Source organism: Rattus norvegicus, chromosome 2 (assembly GCF_021556685.1).
Source record: "Rattus norvegicus strain SHRSP/BbbUtx chromosome 2, alternate assembly SHRSP_T2T, whole genome shotgun sequence".
NCBI classification, from domain to species: Eukaryota; Metazoa; Chordata; class Mammalia; order Rodentia; family Muridae; genus Rattus; species Rattus norvegicus.
Window position 1 is genome coordinate 135,687,326 of NC_141535.1, and position 21,330 is coordinate 135,708,655.

Below are 21,330 nucleotides of genomic sequence, written 5' to 3' on the forward strand. Positions count from 1 at the left end.
CACACACACACACACACACACACACACACACACACACACACGCAAAGCCTTTATATTTTGATATGCTTAAAGCAGTTCAATGGCTGGGCCACTTCCTAACCTCCATGGAGCTAATCCACCTTTCTCCAATGATCCCGAATTATGGGGAATCTATACTAAAATCTATATTCCATTTTACTGCCCTGGACCCCGTCCAGCAGCTGTCTTGGGGCCGCTCTCCCCCAGCTCCTACATGGAGGGCTTCTTCCTGCACCTTCTCAGGTGTGTGTCTCCTCTCCTCCACCTTTCCAGGCATGACAGACCTTCCTTTTCTCCCTCGCCCCAAGCCCAGGTAAAGCCTAAGGTGTTGCCTCTGTCTGACCTGCCCATCCATTGGCTGCTGGCATCTTCATTTACCAATCAGAACCAACTGGGGGCAGGGTCCCTCAGTGTCTTATATGAGGATGTGCAGACTCTTATGAAAACAATTTGGGGGACCCAAATTAACATAATACAAGCAGCCACAGATAATTAAGTCATCATGCTCATGATCTCTTTTTTTATGAGTTTATTTGCCTTTATTTAACTTGTGTTTTGTCTTTAGAGACAAAAATAAACTTGATGTGGGCCATGATATGCTTACAAAACCAACAGAAGTTCTGCTAATTAAAAAAACAGATTATGAATATTTTTCTTCTCCCCCTATCCTATCCGCCCGCCCCTTCTATGAGGGTGCTTCCACACACACTTCCTCTCCCCTCCCCTCCCTGGCATTCTCCTACACTGGGGCATGAGCCTTCATAGGACCAAGGGTCTCTCCTCCCCTTAGTGCCCAACAAGGCCATGCTCTGCTACATATGTGACTGCAGCCATGGGTCCCTCCATGTGTACCCTTTGGTTGGTGGTTAGACCCTGGGAGCTCTGGAGGGTCTGGTTGGTTGATATTCTTGTTCTTCTTATGGGGTTGCAGACCCTTTCAGATTCTTCAGTCCTTCCTCTAACTCCTCCAGTGGAGCCAGAGCCGGACAAATACAGAGGTGGATGGTCACAGCCAATCATTGGGTGCGCCATCTCTTTTTCACTTAACACAAACCTGAACTATATCATCTGGATTGCTGCCATCCGTCCAACCTGAACAAAATTTTAAAAATAACATAGTGGAAGCCTTCCCAAACAGCAGTAAGTTCTGTTATCACTGAGAAGAGCAATTCATCTTAGAACCAAATAGTCTTAGTAGGAATTCACCACCCTCTCCCACTTTCAGTTCTTTCAGGCATTCTCTTTCTTCCCTGCTGCACATGAGCTTTGGAACGGGCTCTCTGCAATGGAAGGCCATCAGCTCACAGGCAACTGCCAATTTTATTTACTGCAGTTAATCAAGATTACCTCTCAAGCCATTAGTGTCTCCAGGCACCATGCTTGAATTAGGTTAGACTTACAATTGGTAAAAGACAGTTCTAAAGCTAAATCTACCACTATACAGGGTACTCATAAGTATGATGAGGTAGGGAAAGGAAAGCTTTCTGTATGTGGTATCTACTTTTATGTAGAAAGATGTGCATGAAGGGAAATCTCTTGACTTCTTTCTAAAAGAACGCAGCTTAATTACATTAGTGACTTTGGAAGAAAGCAAAACAAAATGCCCAAGAGTTTTTGAGCCCAGAAACAATCCTGCTCCTTTATTTCATGGTGAAGGACAATCCCTAACTTTTTAGAGGATTGGGAACCATGTGAAGAGAACTGATTTTAGGCAGCTTCTTGAGAAAGGAGAGGCAAATGTTTTTAATCCTAGAGTTCACTTGCTTCCCACAGACAGAATCTCATTCTGTTTGCTTTATCAGCAGTAAAGGTGCCATGTTTTTCTTCTATCTGCTATGTGATGTTGACAAATGTCTTAACTGGCCTATAATTTGAAGAAGGAAGACATTATTAATGAAAGGTAGGTTAAGGATATCAATGCCTATCTCAAGCCCTGCCCTCTCACCCAAGACCTTGCCTTCCTTTCTAGTAATAAATAAGAACGTATGTCCACATGGACTATTCGCTATATCAAATTCAGCATTTCACAACTAAAAGTGTCCTTCAGTATTCAATCTGCACAAAAGAGAAATGGTCATTTGCACCAAGTATTTCCGACTTAGCCAAAATGCCTCATTTACCAAATCTTTGAGGTTTGAAACTCATCACTAATGACAGTGTTTCATCTATCTTTACATTCGTAAGAGGTTCCAGTTTAGACTTCTGCACATCACACCCACCCCCAATCTCACACATTAGATTTTGCAGATTCCAGGTGCCATTTTGACCTCCTCATTCCTTCCAAGTTGCTTTTACAGTGGCTTCCATCTCCAAATAAAATCTTTCCTGATATGAAAACACTTCTGAATGTGGAAGGAAACTGTTTCCTCTGAACTAAAACACTTCCTCCTAACCCCCCAGAACAGGACTGTTTAAGATTAAAAGTAAATAAAACCCAGGCCTGGAAAGTACCAGGTCCTTCCCAAGACTTACGACAGTAGTAACCCTAACTTGGGAGAGAAGACACTCTAACTGAAGATTAGCCAGTGGGTCACACATGGAGCTCAGGGATGCTGCACTCATGCTGCAGCTCATGCTGGGGTAGGCTTTTGGTCATGCATTTGTCTTTGAGCATCCTGTAAGTAACTCCTTGCCCATATTCCTGAAAGGAAGCCCAATAAGCTCACTGTCTCAGTAAGATAACTTGGGTAGAATCATTTCTCTGGTTCTTCAATACTCTTCCTGGGCTGAAAAGGTATTCGTATCATCACAGAAGTCAAACTGAACCTACCTACTCTTCAGTAACTGTTATCCTCTGCTCATGATCTTAGCCAAAGACAGAGAAGCCATTAGGCCTGTTGCCCAGCTGAACTGTTTATGAAGCAGTGTTTCTACTACATGGCTTTGCTTACATTGTGATCAGCCCACACATCATCACCTCAAGTCAGCCTCTCTGCTCTGCCTAACTCCTCCGACTATTTAAGCACAGGTGGGAAGCCCAGCATCCTATCTTCCAATGTTACTTTTATAGCTGCAGTGCAGTTTTTCAGTTAATCACACACTATATGAAATCTAGTGTTCCTGTGGTTTATCACAGCGTCCGTTCGCCCAGGATGTAACAATATGAGTTTCTGTGGCAGGAGAACCAGAACCTGCATCCCACCTCATAAAATTCACTGATGATCACACAGTGCCTGTAAAAAATTTAATGATTGATTGACTTATAAATAAAAACAAAGTAACTGTCTTCACTTGAAAGATGGCTTGGTTCAGGACCCTGAAACCTCAGAGTAATTTAATCATCAGAATTTCTACTCTGACCTCTTTGACTTTCTCTATTGCTCCAGGCAGGCCATTTTAGTGATTTTATATTCATTTTCTTAATCCAAAAATGGAAGTAAGGCTTGTCATCTGTCTTACTCATAGAGGGAGGTGAGGAGTGTCCTAGTCGATGCAAGGCACATGGCTAATACAAAGTTTAATAAAAATGATAAATAACAACCATTATAAAATTGAACCATTGTTCAATTTCTACTGCCTTTTCAGTGCTTTGATTCAATTCCCTCCTCACTGAAACTTGAGAACTTTAATCTGATGAAATGTTTTACTAATAACCACCGGCCTCCTGCATTAACCTTTTCTTTCATTAGGTACACCTGGATGGTCTAAAATTATTCTTTTTAAAAAATCAATACATCACTGTAAGTGCATAGAAAACATCTGTTGATGAGCTTCTGGTAAAAGAAACCTGAGTTATAACATGTCAGAAAAATCCCTGGGTTTTTGATGGAATAACACTTTAAGTTCAAATCATTTATTCTATGATTCCTTAGACAAAATTCTTATTTTCTTGACAGAGAAGTTAATTTTTCTTTTCTTTGAATTTCAGAGCGTAAAACCCAAAACAAATCACTTTTTGTATTTCTAAAGAAATGGTAAAAATATAAGTTCTGTTAAATAGCATTATTACCTTAGAACTGTTTATTGAAAAGTACTAGTCAAATAATGATCTCTTATGATAAAAAAAGTCTTAAGACCCCTTTTGGGAGTTAGATTTAAAGTCAATCAAACAGAACCTAACTTCCTAACCTGAAAGGAGAAGACAAATGTGCCAAGAAAAAGCAGTCAAACATCGGGAAAGTAGATTCCCCATAGCTATTGGTTATGTAATTCTCTGAGTTACTTCCTCCTTCAATATATATATATATATTAGAGCCTATTACAGTTTATAAACATTCTTGACAGTGTGAACTAATTAAGCAAAACATAGGAGTGATAAAATGAAGTAAGCCTCAAGTCCTTTTTCAAAAAAATAATTCTATCTAGAGGCATTGTGAGAGAGATCTATAGGCTTTTTTTCCTTTTATTGGAAATAGATTCTTAGCATTCTCATATAATATATCCTTGCTGTCCTGGGTCTACTTCTGTACAGTGGGATATCCAAGCAGCACTGTGCATCAGTGAAGCTTATACAGTTGGGTGAGATCTCCACATGATCTCATCTAGTGTGTTATAGATCTCCCCATTTGGGTATAAAGGGGCTTGAAGGGGCGGGTAGGTGTTTTGAGGGTGAGTATATATTATCAGAAGTGTTGAGGTGCTAGGAATGCTGCATTTGCATGGAGAGGAATTCCAGGTGCTTGTTGGATGTATCCTAATAGGGGAAGAAGTTTAAACTGTAATTTGGCCACCAGGTTATATGACTACCTCAAGGGTGGCACAGGTTATGTGTACTGGGAAATGCAGGCCAGACCAAGGAGGAAAACAGTCCTACTCCTACAGGTCTCAGGACAAGACTTTGGGGATTTGGACAAGTTTCAGCCTCACTCTTGTTTGGGACTGGCTCACCATATGGTTTTCCAGCCTCAAATATTCTGATTTAGTTTTTCATCCCTACCCTCCTCCCAGTCTTTCCACCTGCTCCCCAACAGAGCTCCTTAGAAAAGAACTGGCTTCCAAGAAACAACAACCAGAAGTGACAAAATGGAGACTCCTGGCTCTTACAATCTTTCTGCCTCCTGCATAATTCCCTGAGCAATGGGGGAGAAGGCAGTCTCTCTGATGACAAGAGGAGGCACTGATCTATGAGTCTAGTGAAATATCATTAAGAGTCAATTCATTGATACTTTTTTTTTAGTGTTTGGTTTTATTCTAGGTCTCTGTTTCCTGGTTACTCAAGCAGTGTTGGGCATGGATTTTCTCCTGTGGAGTCAGCCTTAACAGACTTAAGTCAATGATTCCACGGGTTGGCCACTCCAAGAAGTTCTTTCCTTTCCTAGGCATAGGATCTTTATCGCACACTTCATTGGTAACATGCCTCCTGTAACCTTCTTCTTGTTATCTGGTAACGGACACCCACCCTTCAGGGTCAACTCAGCTACCCCTAAGTCCAAACCAAGTCATTTCCACACAGTTATAATGACTTAAGAACTTGAGACTTAATCTAATTAACATCAGTGCTAATTAGTGTCATTAAGAAATAGTTTCCCAAACTATACTCATGAAGCAGAAACAATACTTAAACTGTTCAGCACTGAGCTCTGGTACCCATCGTGTGGACTGATTTTTGCTAAATTCAAAACTAACCTTTTACTATAAATAATTGAATTTTAAAAATTAAGGATAATCTAGCAGTGTGGGAATAAGAAATAACCATAAGGGAGTTTAAAGCAAAATTCACAACACAGAAAAATTAGATTGGTTTTAGGTTTTAGGAAATTAAAAACACACAAATGTGACATTATGTAAGTAATATGCTAATTACTGTGATAAATAAGATTAATATCCTTATTTTTAGGAAAACTTAAATAAGGGGGAATAAACTTGTCTGCTATTCTTGAGATGGTAATAATTTATTAAGATTTTACTATTGTTGGAATATATTTTAACTTTTGAAGTATTTAGCCTGCATTAGAAAACCCTCCATGTCTTTCTGAATTAATAAAATTTAAAGGACATTTGATCTTAATTATCTTTCACTTCACAGTTCTTTAAACATCAAACATTTATTAGACCATAGCTATAAGCACCACCAGCTGGTAAGCAGGTGTTCTTACATTTAAAAACCACAAAAACCAGTAAGAGGGCTGTGAAGGCTCAACCTTCAAAGTTAGCATTCGAGTGAGCTTGAAAATGTAATTTTAAAAGGTGGAGACAAAAGCAGGGTTACCTTTACCCACCTGATACCCGCCTGGGCATAATTGGCTGAAGCCCTAATTCGTTAGACATAGTGTGAATTCAAGTTGAAATCACAGAATGGGGTGCACTTGGCAGAAGTCTCTGTGAGCCTGAAGCAGCACATGCAAAGAGTTCCCAGGCAGAATCCTGGCCACTGTGTAGTTTCATTAGACACACATTCAGTCCTATTCACTGCTTTAAAATAAGAGCAGACTGTTGACATAGAATCCAGTGAATTACTCAACCTTAATGTGTATAAGAATATTGAACAATTCATTCATGTTTTCATGGTCTTATTAATTAAATGTGTACTTTGGATGATTTCACAGACATGCAAAATGCATTCTAACCATACCATACCACCCCCTACTCATATCACTGATATCATACAGTTTACATTCCTGCATTAATGTGAATTTTACAGTGCCAAATTTATTAGATTCTTTCAGTAATGTTTTTCCTTAACAAGGAAGGGAAATGTTGCTTCATTCCTCACAGCTGCTTCAGAAAGACATCTGATCATTCACAAATTAGGCATTCTTCTGTTCTATACTTCAGACCAGAGCATTTATCAATGAAATATATATTATTACATGAATAGGATTCCTAAGGAAAACCTAAATTGTATTTACAAAAAGAATTCATAGCATATTCTTTGACTGGAAAGTTCATCCTACTGATAGAAGGAAAGAAAAAAGCAGTAGACAGAGAGAGGAGAAGGAAGGGGAAGAAAGGGGAGGGACAAAGACTGAAAGGGAGAAGATGGCAGGGAAGGAAAGAGAGGGCAAGGGGGAAAAAGGTGGGAGGAGGAAGAGGGGAGGGAAGGGGAGAGGAGATTTGCTTTTATTCTTCATGTAAGAGATTTCATAAACTTTGTCACCACAGAAACTTAACCCTAGAGATGTAAAAGTATAATTTCCAAATCTACTCATGCTTTTATGGTTTTGTTAATAGGTCATTCTTTGACAATTTCATACATGTAAAAAATACATGAACTCTGCCCTCTTGCTTCTCCCTAGTATTCCTACTTACCTGCCTTATTCCTTACAGATATTTGTCTTACATTTCATGTCTCTGATTAAGGCTGAAAATGACCTTTGTCCAGGTGAATAAACACACTGAGAAGTTTGTCTGATTCTGGGCCAATTTAAAGATCAGTAGTAATATTCTCACTGGGAACTGTGACATACCCAAACTTCTTAAAAGCTTTGTAGTTTTATGAGATCTCGAATTTTGTTATTCGTCTGATTTCTTGTCCTATGTAAGTCTTATTCAAAAGTCTTTATCTGTATTTGTATGTGGAAATATCCCCTACGTTTTTCTCTAGTAATTTCAGAATACCAGCTCTTATGCTGAGTTCTTGACTCATTGAGAATTGAGTTTTGTGTGAGATGAAAAATAAGTAACTATTTTCGCTCATGCTAATATTCAGATTTTCACAGACACCATCTCTTAGAAATTATGTCCTTTCTCCAGCATACACTTTTAGCATCTTTGTCAAAGATCATATATATATGGAGAGAAATAGATATACATATGGATATACATATATATCCCCTTAATTTTTACCATTGATCTATATGTCTATATTATGTCTATATGGATTACAGTATGATGCTATTTTAATTACTATGGTTCAATGGCATATAACCTGAAACCAGATATGCTGACACCTCCAGGACAGCTTTGTCTATCTTCCACATAAATTTTAATATCATTTTTCTGTATCTGTGAATAATGGTCCTGGAATTGATTTGTGTTGTATTAGAAGTGCAAATTGCTTTTGATACAATGAGTATTTTTATATTAGTTATTGTTATCTATGAATATGGACAGCTTTTCTGTCTTCGTGTATCTTCCCTGATTTCTTTTGTCAGGTTATTGTTGTTGTAGATTTATTACTCTCTCTCTCTCTCTCTCTCTCTCTCTGTGTGTGTGTGTGTGTGTGTGTGTGTGTGTGTGTGTGTGTGTGTGTCTATGGTGAATGGGACTGTTTCTCTGGTTTCTTTCTTTTTGTTTGTTATTGGTATATGAGAAGGCTACTTTTTGTGTAAATTTTGTATCCTACCACTTTGATGAAAAGTATCAACTCAACCATATAATTCATTTATTTTTTTTTACTTCTTTTCCTATCTATATTGTTTTTATTTCCATCTCTTGTCCTACCACTCTAGATAAAACTCCAGACACTATAATGAACACAAGAGGAAGTGGATATCCTTTGACCCTAACATTAGTGGAAATGCTTTTCTCCATCTAACAGGATGCCAATGTTTTGTACATTTGTTGTACACAACCTTGGCTCTGTTGAAATGTACTCTCTATCCTTAGTATCTCCATGACTTTTATAGTGAAGCAATGTTAGATTTTATCAAATGTCTTTTCGAGATCTCTTTGCACATTAATTTTTAGATATCATATGATTGATTTGTTTATGTTGAACCATCCTTGATGGAGTCCATGAAAGAAAAAGTGGGCAAATCCAGACAGATAAAAAGTGTCCAGTCAATCAATTACAATAGTGTACAGTGAGTGGTAAAAAGAGATATCCAGGATGGTGCAGATCCAGATGAACCAGGTTCTGAACCAACTTTGTGAGGATAGCTATGAAAGGTCACTTTTTAACTCAGTGTGTAATGTTAGATAAAGCTTTGCTTTGTGTGAAAAAGGAAGACAGGAGTTTGGAGGTAACATATAATTCCTGTAATAATGTTTTATTCATTAAGTACAGAAATATTGACATCTTCCCTTTAATGAACCACTGAAAAGATATTTGATATGGTTCCAGAGACTGTAGGAGATGGAAAAAATAAAGGACAAGGTATGGAAACCCCTATATACTGCAGAAACTCTTAAACACGGTGGAAAAATCTATAAACAGAAAGCTTTATACACAATGGAAATCCTTACACATTATGGAAAACACTATACACTATGAAAAGCCCTATATACTGTGGAGAGTCCTACACACTATATAAAAATGTTTTAGGTTCATTCAGAACCAAGTAAACGGGACCTGTTTTGAAAATGTGACCTGATTTCAGTTTCACAAAGAACATCCTAGTGGAGTCTGGATTAGAAGGAAACAAGAGACAATACTTTTGTCAAAGGTCACAAATGAAAAGCCTTTGTCCCACAGTTGAAAATAAGATTTTAGGTAAATGAGAGCAGAAGCTAGACCAACATGTACTATGAAGACGCTGCATAGACGGGATCTGCCTACACTGTTACTTCGCATACAGCAGATTAATGCCAAGAGATGGCTCAACGTGTGTAGACAATCGATGAGACAAAATCATAAACAGACAAGCTTCAGTTTAAAGTGGTATTTATTATCGAAAAGAAACATGGTGTTTAATATGTAAACTATCAAATATTTATTCAAATGTCCATTTGAAGGGTTTTCAAGTAAAAATATAGAGAAGACAGACATACAGAGAAGCAGCTGGAAGCACAAGTGGCCAGCTCCACAAATACAACTGAAATATAATTCAACAATGCAAATTGGAGTGACATCATACTGCACCAAAATGCATCCATATGAAAAGATAAACAAGAATTCTCGTCAGGAAGTACACTTGTTTCGCTGTGGTTTCCCAGTCATACAAATAGCCCGCAAACACCATCTAGCAATGAGTTTGTTACAGCAGCACTCTCCAGAGAGGGAAGTCATTAACTACAGAACCTACTTCACCCTCACACATCCCGTGTTTGTATACCAGTGCCAAGGAATCTGAAGATACATCTCTGCCGTGCTCACAACTCATCATTCAGCATCTGTATAGCCAGGCCGCCTTGCCCTTTAAGTATTCACCACTCAATATAAGATATCGTGTCATATTTGTACAAAATATACCCATCACCTTCCTCAAGGTTCAACATCACAATGCCAGGGTAAAGAACTCAGCCAGAGGTGAGGAGCCAGAAAACGTCTTTGTGTAGGCAGCAATGTTTTCATACTGAGACCGCCAGAACATAGGTACCATGCTCCTGCAATATGGAGAATGCTCCAAGGTCATGGGAAAACATGGTCTAGAACCAACACAGAGCATAGCAAGTTTATAAGTTATAACTGAAGCATAGACCAAAGGACAGTTGTCAACATAACCCTAAGGGTAAACTGGCTACCACTGGGCTAAAGTGATTTCACCAGGACCAGTTAAGGATGTTTACAGAAGAATGAAAGTAAAGCTAAACACATTTATATACAGTACCTAATACATTACTACAAACATACCAGCACACATATGAATATTTCTACTCCTAGACATAAAAAGAAAAAGTTAGTAGGCTAAATATTTAGATAAAACTTACAAACACATTTTAGCAAAGTAAATCCAGACATATTAAAATAAAGAGGATGATGGTATCAACTGAATTCTGAACTAATAACTAAAATCCTCCTTTCCCAGTGCACGACTACCATGTAAGTCTCACTACACAATAAGAACTACATGCTATGAAATTCAGGGTTCAAGTCTTACCAGAGAAGGAAGACAAATTAAGTTCTCCAGGCATCCAGCACTGCATTAGTGAAACATAACTACCTAGGTTTTTTTTATCTTGTGCAGCACAAATAGAAAACATACCTGATGCTTATGCTTGCAAAATTTCCACATGTTGAAAACTACTGACCCTCAATACCATTGTACTGAAACTCATCAACAGAAACAGAAATTCAAGGTCAGTGTCTGTGTTCAAAATATGCAAGTTTTGAAATGGAGAATATTCTGCTATTGCTACTAATTCTAGGAGCTTCCTAAGGGCAAAACTCTCTGAACATAGATAATATCAAGAAGAACCTCATTAAAATGTTAGTTGCATTTTTTTTACAGCAGCATTAATGAAATTGTCAGATAAAACTGTTGGCTAGCAAGTTTCTCTCCAAGAAGATAGTTAGGTTGCTCAGAATTATAAAATAATGCTGGTGACTTGTGAAATAAACACTATGACATATATACATGGACATAGAAAAATATTGGTATGATAATACAAAATGCTTTTGATTTAGAGTTATAAAAGTGCTATTGACTAGTATCTGAAATAATTAGAATGCTGTTATTTAATGTAAGTAACTTTTCCTGCTATAAACTCTCATTCATCACGAATAATGTTTTTTCTTCTATTTCCCCAAAGTACTCTTCTACTCTAAGACAAAATCTTATCATATTATTTAATAAGTAGAGTGATGGAGAAATTACAGGCATAGACTCCTTCCTAAATTCTTTGAAACAAGATCTTTCAATTTTAAGAGTAGGAACCCACAATGTCTTGTCTCCTGGTAGGATCTGAATGGAATTCTGAGTCTATGGTTAGTAAAAGGGTCATTAGTAAGAATAAGGGAGGTCTGACCACACAGGACCCACTTATCCATCCAAAGACCTAACACATTTTCCCACAAGATGCTGTGAAAATACCATCACACGGAGTGCTCAGAATACAGTTCCTGCAGCAAGAGTTAACTGAGCACGAGTCTTCTCTTTCTCAACCTGGCCTTCAACACTGCCTTTAGTGGCTTCATCAGGAGGTAGTAAGGACATAGCAAGTAGGTCCTCTAAACAATAATTCATTCACTCTTAAACATTCGTAGTGTGTATGCCGAAGTGTGTGTGGTAGGTGTGCTTCCTTTTGAATTGCCTCTGACAGCCACAGGGCTCTCAGATGCATAATGAGTAACTGGGTCTTTGAAAGCATTGTCTATAAACCTGGGCAGGTGGGGACTGAGAGTACAAAAGTACCTTTGTTCTCTACAGGCTGAAATATACCACGCAGCAGGGAGCCGTCTGAGGCTGAAACCACCCTCTGTATTTCAAGCCAACTGTAAATAAGGAAGAGAAGGGAGGAGCAGATTTTTTTCATTAAGAAAAATCTTAGGAAGTGAAGTCTTTCTACAGTTACCACCTTGAAGGCATAACATCAAAAACTGAATTGCAGGGAACTGTGGTTTTATGTAAATAGAACAGAAATGATAAAGAAGAAAGAGTAACAGTGTTGTCACAAGTTGATGAAGAAAGACAAGGTCTGATAAAATGAATAGGTGACCTCCTATGTGCCCGTGACGTATGTTTTTGCACCACTTATGACACAAAGCAGACAAGGCATTCATTTTGAGATACCAAATAATAGGAAAATTCAATAAAATAAAGGATTGCTTGTAAAATTGGTTATTAAATCACATATTTTAAACTATAATCTTAGCCATCAGAGGTCTACCTAGAGGTCACACTTTTAGTTGTCAAATATATTGAGAATAGACTTTTGAAATATTGTTTGTGGGGGAAATTTAGCTAAACTATATATGCAGGCAATCGTTCTTTTATCTATATAATATAAACAGAAGTTATGCAAATGACTCATTATCTTCTCTATAAGCTCTTTGCCATTACACAATGCCATGACTTAATTTCCAGCTTGTATGATTAGGGGCATAAAATATCACCCTGCATTCTCTCAGCCCTGACACACAGTGTATCATGAAGCCAATGATATTCAAATGAAGTTTCTTGAGTCATTTCCTTTGAAATCTCAAATATATTTCTCTCCAAAAATAAGAAAAAAAGAGCTACAAATAAAACCTCATTCATTGTTTTTCCATTGTTATTCACAGCCTAACACAGTAGACATCACTGACTTCTGTATCACATAGACCTTACAAGACAGCCCTAAATGGTTTTTATGTGAATATTTCAATTAACATTGTATTTATATATTTAAAATGTGTTTTACCAATATTCTATGGTTACTTTTAATGGAAAAATTATGAAAACTATTCACAAAGAAAATATAGATATTATAGTATCCAAAGTATATGTACTTTTCCTTGTCTTTAAAATTTTTTCACATACATTTAATGTAGATGAGTGTTTTGTCTGCATGGATATATGTGCACTGTGTGCATGCCTGTATACATAAGAGGGCACTGGGTCCCCTGGAACTAAAGTTACCCATGTGGGTGCTGGAAATTGAACTCAAGTTCTCTGCAACGGTAGTAAGTGTTCTTAGAAGCCAAGCCAACTCTTCAGCCCCAATCCCTGATCTTCTTTTAAAAATATATAATCTTTCCAAAGGAGGGCTAGGTATGGGATCCTGGAAGGAGTTTAAGTGCATTAGAGACACCTAAACTCATGCTTAATTAGCGTCTCAGGATGCTCACATACATTCAACACTGATATTTCCCTTCTTTGCTACATGAAGGTAAACTGGTAGTAACCTTAAGTTGTCTTTTCACACCTCAGTAAGAGGCTATCAACAAAAGGGAGAGAAGCAGGCTTTCTCAGCATCCCGCTCACCTGTAAACTGAGATGAAATAGGGACTTTGCCAAGGGCTGATCTCAACTGGCTAAGACTTCTAGCAAGGAATGGTCCTCATGGTAGTCACCTGTTGCTGTTCAAATGACAATTAAGAAAACAATTTAGGCAGACACAGAAGGCAATCTGAAAACTGGAATGTTTCTATATGCATATTTTAGTGTTATAGAAACTGCAGAGCATGGAGAACTAATCCCATCAGTTGTCCTGACCCTGTACCTGCAGGGCTGGGGAGCAAATGTGCACACACTGTGGGTGTACACTCATGAACCCACAAGCAGACCCAGACCCAGTCATGTTTGCTAAGAGAAATGTCCAATCTCCCACTGAAAGACAAGAGCAGGACCTGTTGTCAGCTAAGCAGAGCCACCATTTACAAGAGCCACTTGAAATCAAAGGGGAGAATCTAGTGCTTTATATCTTCTAGATATAAAGTAGCACTATAAGAATATCAATCAATGGAAATATTTATAACCGTGTAGAATAAAATCACACCTAAGCTTTGGAAATCTTTACCAGATGCCTTAAAAAGTTACATGTTTGACACTTTGTATACAAAACAAAGAATATTTGAAAATAGAGTATTGTATATTTTAAACTGTGTAGGCTGCATTTAACTCTGTATTGTAGCAATCAATTCGTGTTTTTATATAAACATTCAAATATGTACATCAGCACGAACATTAACACATGTAATCACATGTGTACATACATGCATAAATCTAAAATATGAGAAAATTTACTTTGTATAAAAACACACATTATAAGTGTGCAGGAGTATTTCCCAAATAAAAATCTGTTTTACATTATCTCACTAACAATTATGAACATGAATCCCATGAATAAAGGAACTGTGTGTTCTCTTCTTCAGCATAGGCAAAAACACAGCCCCATGGACAGTACTTTATAGAAATACTGAGTTTCTTTATGCTTGGTTAAAACTGCGTTATAAATTTAACAATACAAAAATGTCTTAGAAACGAGAGGAGGAATGATAAAGTATAACCTGACCAGCTTGCACACAGACTGGCAAGCAAATGACACAATGAGGACAATCAGCGAGGGGCACATGAACCTCAGGAAGAATCGTGGACCACAGGACCTTCTCCATGGCTTTACTCTGTTTCATAGGTAATCAGAAGACCCTGCCTTGATACATCTCATGGGTCTGGTATAAAGATAACAACATAATAATGTGCACCTCTAGCCACATCTGACAGAGATAGACGTCAACAAATGAACACTATGTTAGCCCTAGAGACTAGACTTATGGTTTGGAAAAGCCCATGTTAATAAAAACAAAAAACCTGTTAGCAGTTCACTTAGGGAAATAAACACTTGGTTTGGCCTTCAGAAACAAAGTCAACTTTGGGTATGTATTAAACATTATTGATACTAAAAATGCTGAATTGGTGAATTGTTCCAAATTAAGGTCATCATTTGTACTTTGGGCAATTATCTATGAACTCAATAGCTTTTATTTGGGAAAATACTTTTTGTTTGTTTGGTTTGGTTTGGTTTTTTCCAAGACAAGGTTTCTCTGGGTAGCCCTAGCTCTTCTGGAACTCAGAGATTCCCTGCCTCTGCCTCCCAAGTGCTGAGATTAAAGGTATGTGCCACCACAACCAGTTCAGGATAATTTTTTAAAACATTTTGTTTTTAAGTGGTCAAAATATAAGAGATCAAATTTAATTCACTGTGACCATGCTATGCATTTAATTTTCAGATGTTAGGAAAATGTTTTAAAAATCCCACCATCACATTAATCCCATTTGAACACTGCTAGTGTTTTTCTAACTCAGACTCGACGTCAGGGAGCTGAACGACATTACTGAAGACTCTCCTTCGATAGGTTTGGTCACAGATCCCTCTTTGGCAAATTGAATTATAAGTAAAGTGTAGAGATGAATGAAACCGCCTAGATTTTTCAAAAGTCAGTTGAAAGTCTTCCTAAGTGGTGGCATGCATTTCTTGCACAGTTCTTATGTAAAGCTGTGCCTTTATGATGGATCCAGATAGTTTTATCCAGAGATATTTGAACAGAACGGTAAAGGGGATGCACACACTGTCGAAAATCATCCCCAGGTAAAAACAGCCACAAAGTTAAAGAAAAGGAGAATGAACTGCTAACCCTGCGTATAATGCGGTTTATAGAGATGAGGCCTGATGTTTGGAGTCTTGTGGGCAATTTCTCCCATGCGGGTGTTGGACTGCAATGAGCGAAACGGTTTTATCCACTAAGACGTAAATTACCAAAGAGGTGTCTCACCAAGGATGTCATACCAAACCATACAGGTTTTCAGGAATAAAACAAACAAACCACACTGAAACGTTACAAACCACAGTGACGTTACAAACACCGAGTTTCCTGACAATAAACAATGACGTAGTTAACCTAACAAGTTCTCAATGACTTTAGTTCAAACACAGTTTAGGATTGCGTCATAAATGTTAGCCCCTGGGAATGCTTCTTTTGTTCATTTAAGAAAATTAGAGTATAGACGTATCCCAACGGTAGAGTTCTTGCCTGGCTTTTGGAAAGCCCTGAATTTGACCTCCAGCTACTCTCTCTTTCTCTCTTTCTCTCTTTCTCTCTTTCTCTCTTTCTCTCTTTCTCTCTCTCTCTCTCTCTCTCTCTCTCTCTCTCTCTGTCTCTGTCTCTGTCTCTGTCTCTGTCTCTCTCCTCTCTCATCTTCATTTGTTCTGATGCTCTGAGTATAAGCCACTGAAAGATAAGTGACAGCCATGTTGGTCACTAAGGGAAAACAATCCAAGATCAATGTAAAAGTCATTCTGCTTCCTTTGCTACAATAATGACTCTTTTTTTTTCAGAAAAATAAAAACAAAATCCTTTTCACAGTATAGATGTCCCCAGTAGGTAAAGCTATGTTTACAGGCCTCATATGTACAGAAACCATTTTGGTCTTCTATTCAAGGTTCTCAGTCACGATAAGAAATGTTGTAGAGAATGATACCCAGGTGCCAATGCCCTTAGGTTTCTCCTTTTCCTTTCCCTCAGCAGATAGGCACTAGACTCAAGAACTGTGAGCTTGCCCCACTGTATGACTTGCATATTAGCTTGCTACAAATATATGGAGTTACCGGTAAGTTGCTCAGAAATTAATTCAAATACACTAGAGGCTATGATTAGAGATAACCAATTCCTTTAGCCCATCATCAAAATTGTGTTTTCTTGAAATAAAGAGCCATTTTGTATCTCAGTCCTGGGCAGATGGCCAAGGATTTGATACATTAAGTTCATAATTCTTTAGAGTCTTCTGGTACAACTTCTAGTATAATCTGTAATGTTCTGGTTATTCTGTCTGTAAAGAAATAAGGAGAAATTAAAATGCATGAAAATCACAGCAGCATAAAAATAGCAAAATGTGAATTATTTGGGGATGAATACTGAGAGTACACAGCTACCCTCTTTACAGAGCACTTTCGAGAATTATTTACTTCATTACAATCCTATCATCCTCAATTAGTGTATTTGTCACTTCTACAACTTCCCATGATGCTTTCTCAGTAAGAATTTATTAATATTTTGCATTCAAATAAGAACATTTATTCATGAACCAGGAGGCTGAAAATATTTTGAGACAATGGGACCAAGATATCAATAAATGTTTACAAATATTCTTCATGTTCAACTCAAGATGGGTTTGTTCTATTTTTTACATAGGGGATGACAACCAATTTCTCTGGACAGTCAGGAGAAGAATAGCATTTCCAGGATCTAATCGGTAGTACTGTTGAGCAAATTACCTTAATTATCAAGACCTTGTCTGTCTCATGAATAGAATGAGAAACCTGGACTAATTTGGGTCACTTAAGGTTCTTAAACCAATCACATTAAGCGCCCTCCACAATTCTAATTTTGCTTCAAGTCTAGGTCTCAGTCTTCTAAGTTAGGAGAAGCTGAAGGTTTAACCCAGCAAGAGGTAACTCTAGCAGACACCAAAATATAATAACCTCTGGGTCGTATTACTTCTAAGGACATGTTCTGACCATACACCTAGGGTGCTGGGCTAGGTGGTGATGGCTTTAGGGAAATTCTTGGTTTTTGTTGTTGTTGCTGTTGTTGTTGTCACCAATTCCCATAGAACACCTTCCAAAGTCCCCTAGTCTTATAGAAGACTATGTACCTCCCCCCCCCAAACGTTCCAGACCCAAATCATCTCCCCTGCAGGCAGTCTTCTCTTCTCTGATGACTTGTTATTCTAACAAGCCTGCAAGCAATACTTAACTACATTTAAAAAGCTATTTTTATCCTTTGCTCTCTTCTCATTGTGGTGTTGCTAAATGTCCCTCATCTGAACGCTTGGTCGCCAACTGTTGGCGCTGTTTAGGGGAGGCTGTGGAAGGTTTAGGTGTAGATCCTCACTGGGGAATGTGGGTTAGGAGGGCAGGCCTGGAGACTTTATAACCGAGCCTTACTTCCTATGTAGTCGCTGCTTGGTTTCTGCTCCCTGGCTAAAGACAGGAAGACCAGCCACCCAGGAAACTCCAGCAGTTCTTCCTTTTATGACAAGATGGGCATCGCCCAAACTACAAGCCGAACAAACCTTCCTCCCTTAAGTTGCCTTTTGTCTGGTAAGTTGTTGCAGAAGAAAGAAAAGTAACAGATACAGTAATAATCCCTGAAGTAGTTGCCTGGGAACACATCATGGGTTTTGGACAGGGGGTTGTTGGTGTTATGGGGGGGGGTGCTGTTTTGTTTTGTTTTTTTTTTAACCCTACATTTAATGAAAAGGGCCTTATGTACAGTAATATCAAATAATAAACTTTACATATTTCTTAGATAAGTTGCAATTTATACAGTCTACTCTACCATGAAAGCAATAATCATACCCCATATTTGCAGAAAAGTACATGGCAAAATTATCCTTTGAAAATTTACAAATAAATATAAAAATAAATATAAATAAATATGGAAGCATTCACCTCCTTCCCCCTTTAAGAGAACATTCTGGGCTTAGGGCTTAGGGGGAGTCGTCCATCAATAGGCCAGGGAAGGTGGTGTTTATAGGTAGACAAGGAGCTAAGAAACCAATGGTAGTCAGCGAGGAGGTAAAAGGAAAAACAAAAGTTGGAAAGAAAAGCAATGGGGTTAAAGAACTAGGGCTGCAACCTCATGTTTCAAAGACATCCTTGCATAGCCTCCTAAGCAATCCTCTACATCCTGTCTTCTCACTCAGCCTTGGCCCTCTACTCTTGACATCAAAGCTCTTCCCTACTGTTTTCCCACAATGCAGATTCCCATGTATTGCCTTCTTAGACCTCTCACTCCCTGGTGTGGGAACTTTGCCTCCATTCCAGACAGCAGCAGCAACTGGGATGCTCCTGTGCCCTTCTGTTTCTATTCTCCTCTCAGCAGAGTAAGGCCCAAAGTGTGCCTAACCAGCCCCGTTGACATTCTCTATAGCTCTCCCTTCGGGGTCCTAGTGGGGCGTAACTTTTATTATGATGGGGTGCTCAGAAAGGCCTTGGGTACCTGGTTTCCCAACGTTTCCTTCTAAGCTGCCCTACAACAGTGGGGCTGGCACAGGTGCTCGATGGGATCAAGGAAGCTTCTAGAAGCCCTGCAGAATGTGTGGGTTTGGCATGTCGCATATCCTACTCATACTCACAATAAGATTAGTGGCCGTACAGTAATAAACCCACATCATTGCCTTTTCAAATAAAGGTAAGCTGACGACATACAGTTGGAGTTTTCCAAGATTACAACCTACTGAACTTTACAGTCATGCTGTGATTGAGGTTTCCATGTTCCTCCCTTGTTATTCTTAAAGAAAACCGGAACTTTGTGCCGTCTCATAACCCCATCACACCTGGTATCCACAGAGGACCAACAGCCAGGGCTGAGTGATCTTGGGATGCAGGACAAAGCTATCCTGCCCCAGAAATTATATGAAAAACAACAGTATGTTCTCTTAAAGGGGGAAGGAGGTGAATGCTTTCATGTTTATTTATATTTAGTTTTATATTTTTATTTTTTTATTTTTATAATTACATTTATTTAGTGGAACACCTTCTGAGCCCCTGAGAAATATATAGGCAAACTTAATGAATTAAAATGGTAATCTAACCTTTAGGAAGAGTCTCTAAATGCATGAACCAGCTTCAGTGGACTGTTCCAAATGAAGCTACCTTGACAGACTTGGAGCTGAACATGCTTTTAGGCTCTCGAGTTGCGAGCTTGCTGTCCGCAAAGATGGATTACAGGCATTCTGTTCATGTTGGCCACAGTAAATTCTTTTTTCTTTCCCCTTTTTACAACCAAAGATGCTATTTAAATAAGGCTGCCTCTGTATCTCTCCCTGAGCAAGAGGGGCTGACTGCCAGTCATCCTAATGGCTCTCGGCTACTATAGGGTTGGGTGGATAGTGAGCGGCTTAGTCCTTGGCTTTAGTGCTCTGTGCATCCAAACATATCGGGGTGAACCTGTACACTTTTCCTCCTCTGAGAAGCTTGACTGTCTGCAAACAAGTGAATAATATAAATACATATAACGTATTTATAATATAGATATTACATATAATTTGTATTATTTGTATTACAAGATATATACTGCAATTATATATTATAATATATAATAAAACTATATACATGTAACACAAATATATGTAATATATATAAATATGTACATAAGTATATTTATATAATATAAATATAAATTAATATAAACTAAACATCAGTCCCTTCGTTACAGACAGAGGAGAGAGCTTTCTGCATATATGACTACCCCCTTAAGAGAGTGCTTTCTTTTAGCTTTGGAGATGCTATCACATAAAAAGTGGTTCAATACTGGCATCCTGTGGCCAGAGACATTCATCAGATCTTTAAAAAATCTCACTTCCTAAGGCTCGGGACACTCTCTGACTGTGCCAACCAGCCTTGCACCAGTATCTCTGCACAACAATGATGTCTAGTTACAACTTCTGGAAATAGCCCCGGCACGGTGCATTTTAGTAGACTTGTCACATTTTCCCAGGGTTACTCTATTCACACATACTAAAGTTAAAGAAAAAAACAAAACAAAACAAAACATAAAGACTAGAGAATTTCACCAGGCGAAAAAAACATGATATTAAACTATTGAACCAACTGCTCTGGGCAAGGCTCTCCTGCCTCCAAGCTCACGTGGAGTTTTCTCTCTAACACAAAGTATGTCTTTGGGGAAGGGTCGGGTACTACTGGAGGACTCTCTGGTTTCATCTGTGTGTTTTGTTTTGGCCGAAGGCTAAGAAAATACTTGCTTCTGCAGCAATAAATATTATGAATTTTCTTTATCTTACTACAAGAACGCTGCCTAAGAGGAAAATCAAACAGAATTACAAAGGACTGCTGTTTTTCCCCCTATCTTTTCAAAGCGTCTGTAAAGATAAAGAGCGGCAATGATCACAGTTTAAAGCAGAGCATTCTGCTGCATCGCTGGTAAGAGTTAACAGCGTCCCTGAACCAACAACCACCCTGGGTTTCTTCCACCACAGCTCCTTCCACAAATGGCTAATGCAGTGGCCTTGGAGATATTCAAAGCATCATCAGAGGAAGAAACACAACAAAAACTCCAAAAGGACCCAAGCACAGAAGGGCAACAAAGAAAGATCACATTTGAAAATGTCTGATCTGAACTGACAGGGTGGCCTGGAGCCTGCCTGCGGTAGTGAGAGGAAAGATGGCTAGAACTGCCTGACTACACAGGGAATTTCAGAAAACCATCTAGTTGGGACAACATGATGAACTTGCCCTTTGTTCTCCCCAACCCTACCTCAAAGGCTGCTGGCTCTTCTAGGCCTTAGGCTTTCTACCATGCTCAAGACCTCTCCACTGCTTTGGTGTGAT

General features: G+C 38.5%; 1 protein-coding gene across 51 annotated transcripts in view; it reads right to left on the bottom strand.

Annotated features, from left to right (window-relative positions):
• Nucleotides 1-21,330, bottom strand: part of Slc7a11 (solute carrier family 7 member 11) — a 219,643-nt gene that overhangs the window by 135,643 nt on the left and 62,670 nt on the right. For 8 of the 51 annotated variants that reach the window (XM_087622595.1, XM_087622698.1, XM_087622575.1 and 5 more), the window contains exon 12: nucleotides 13,464-13,558. The exons of 30 other annotated variants lie outside the window; for them this stretch is intronic. In XM_087622595.1, coding sequence (XP_087478721.1) covers nucleotides 13,506-13,558 — 53 coding nt within the window. In that variant the 3' untranslated portion in view covers nucleotides 13,464-13,505. 51 annotated transcript variants of the gene reach the window in all.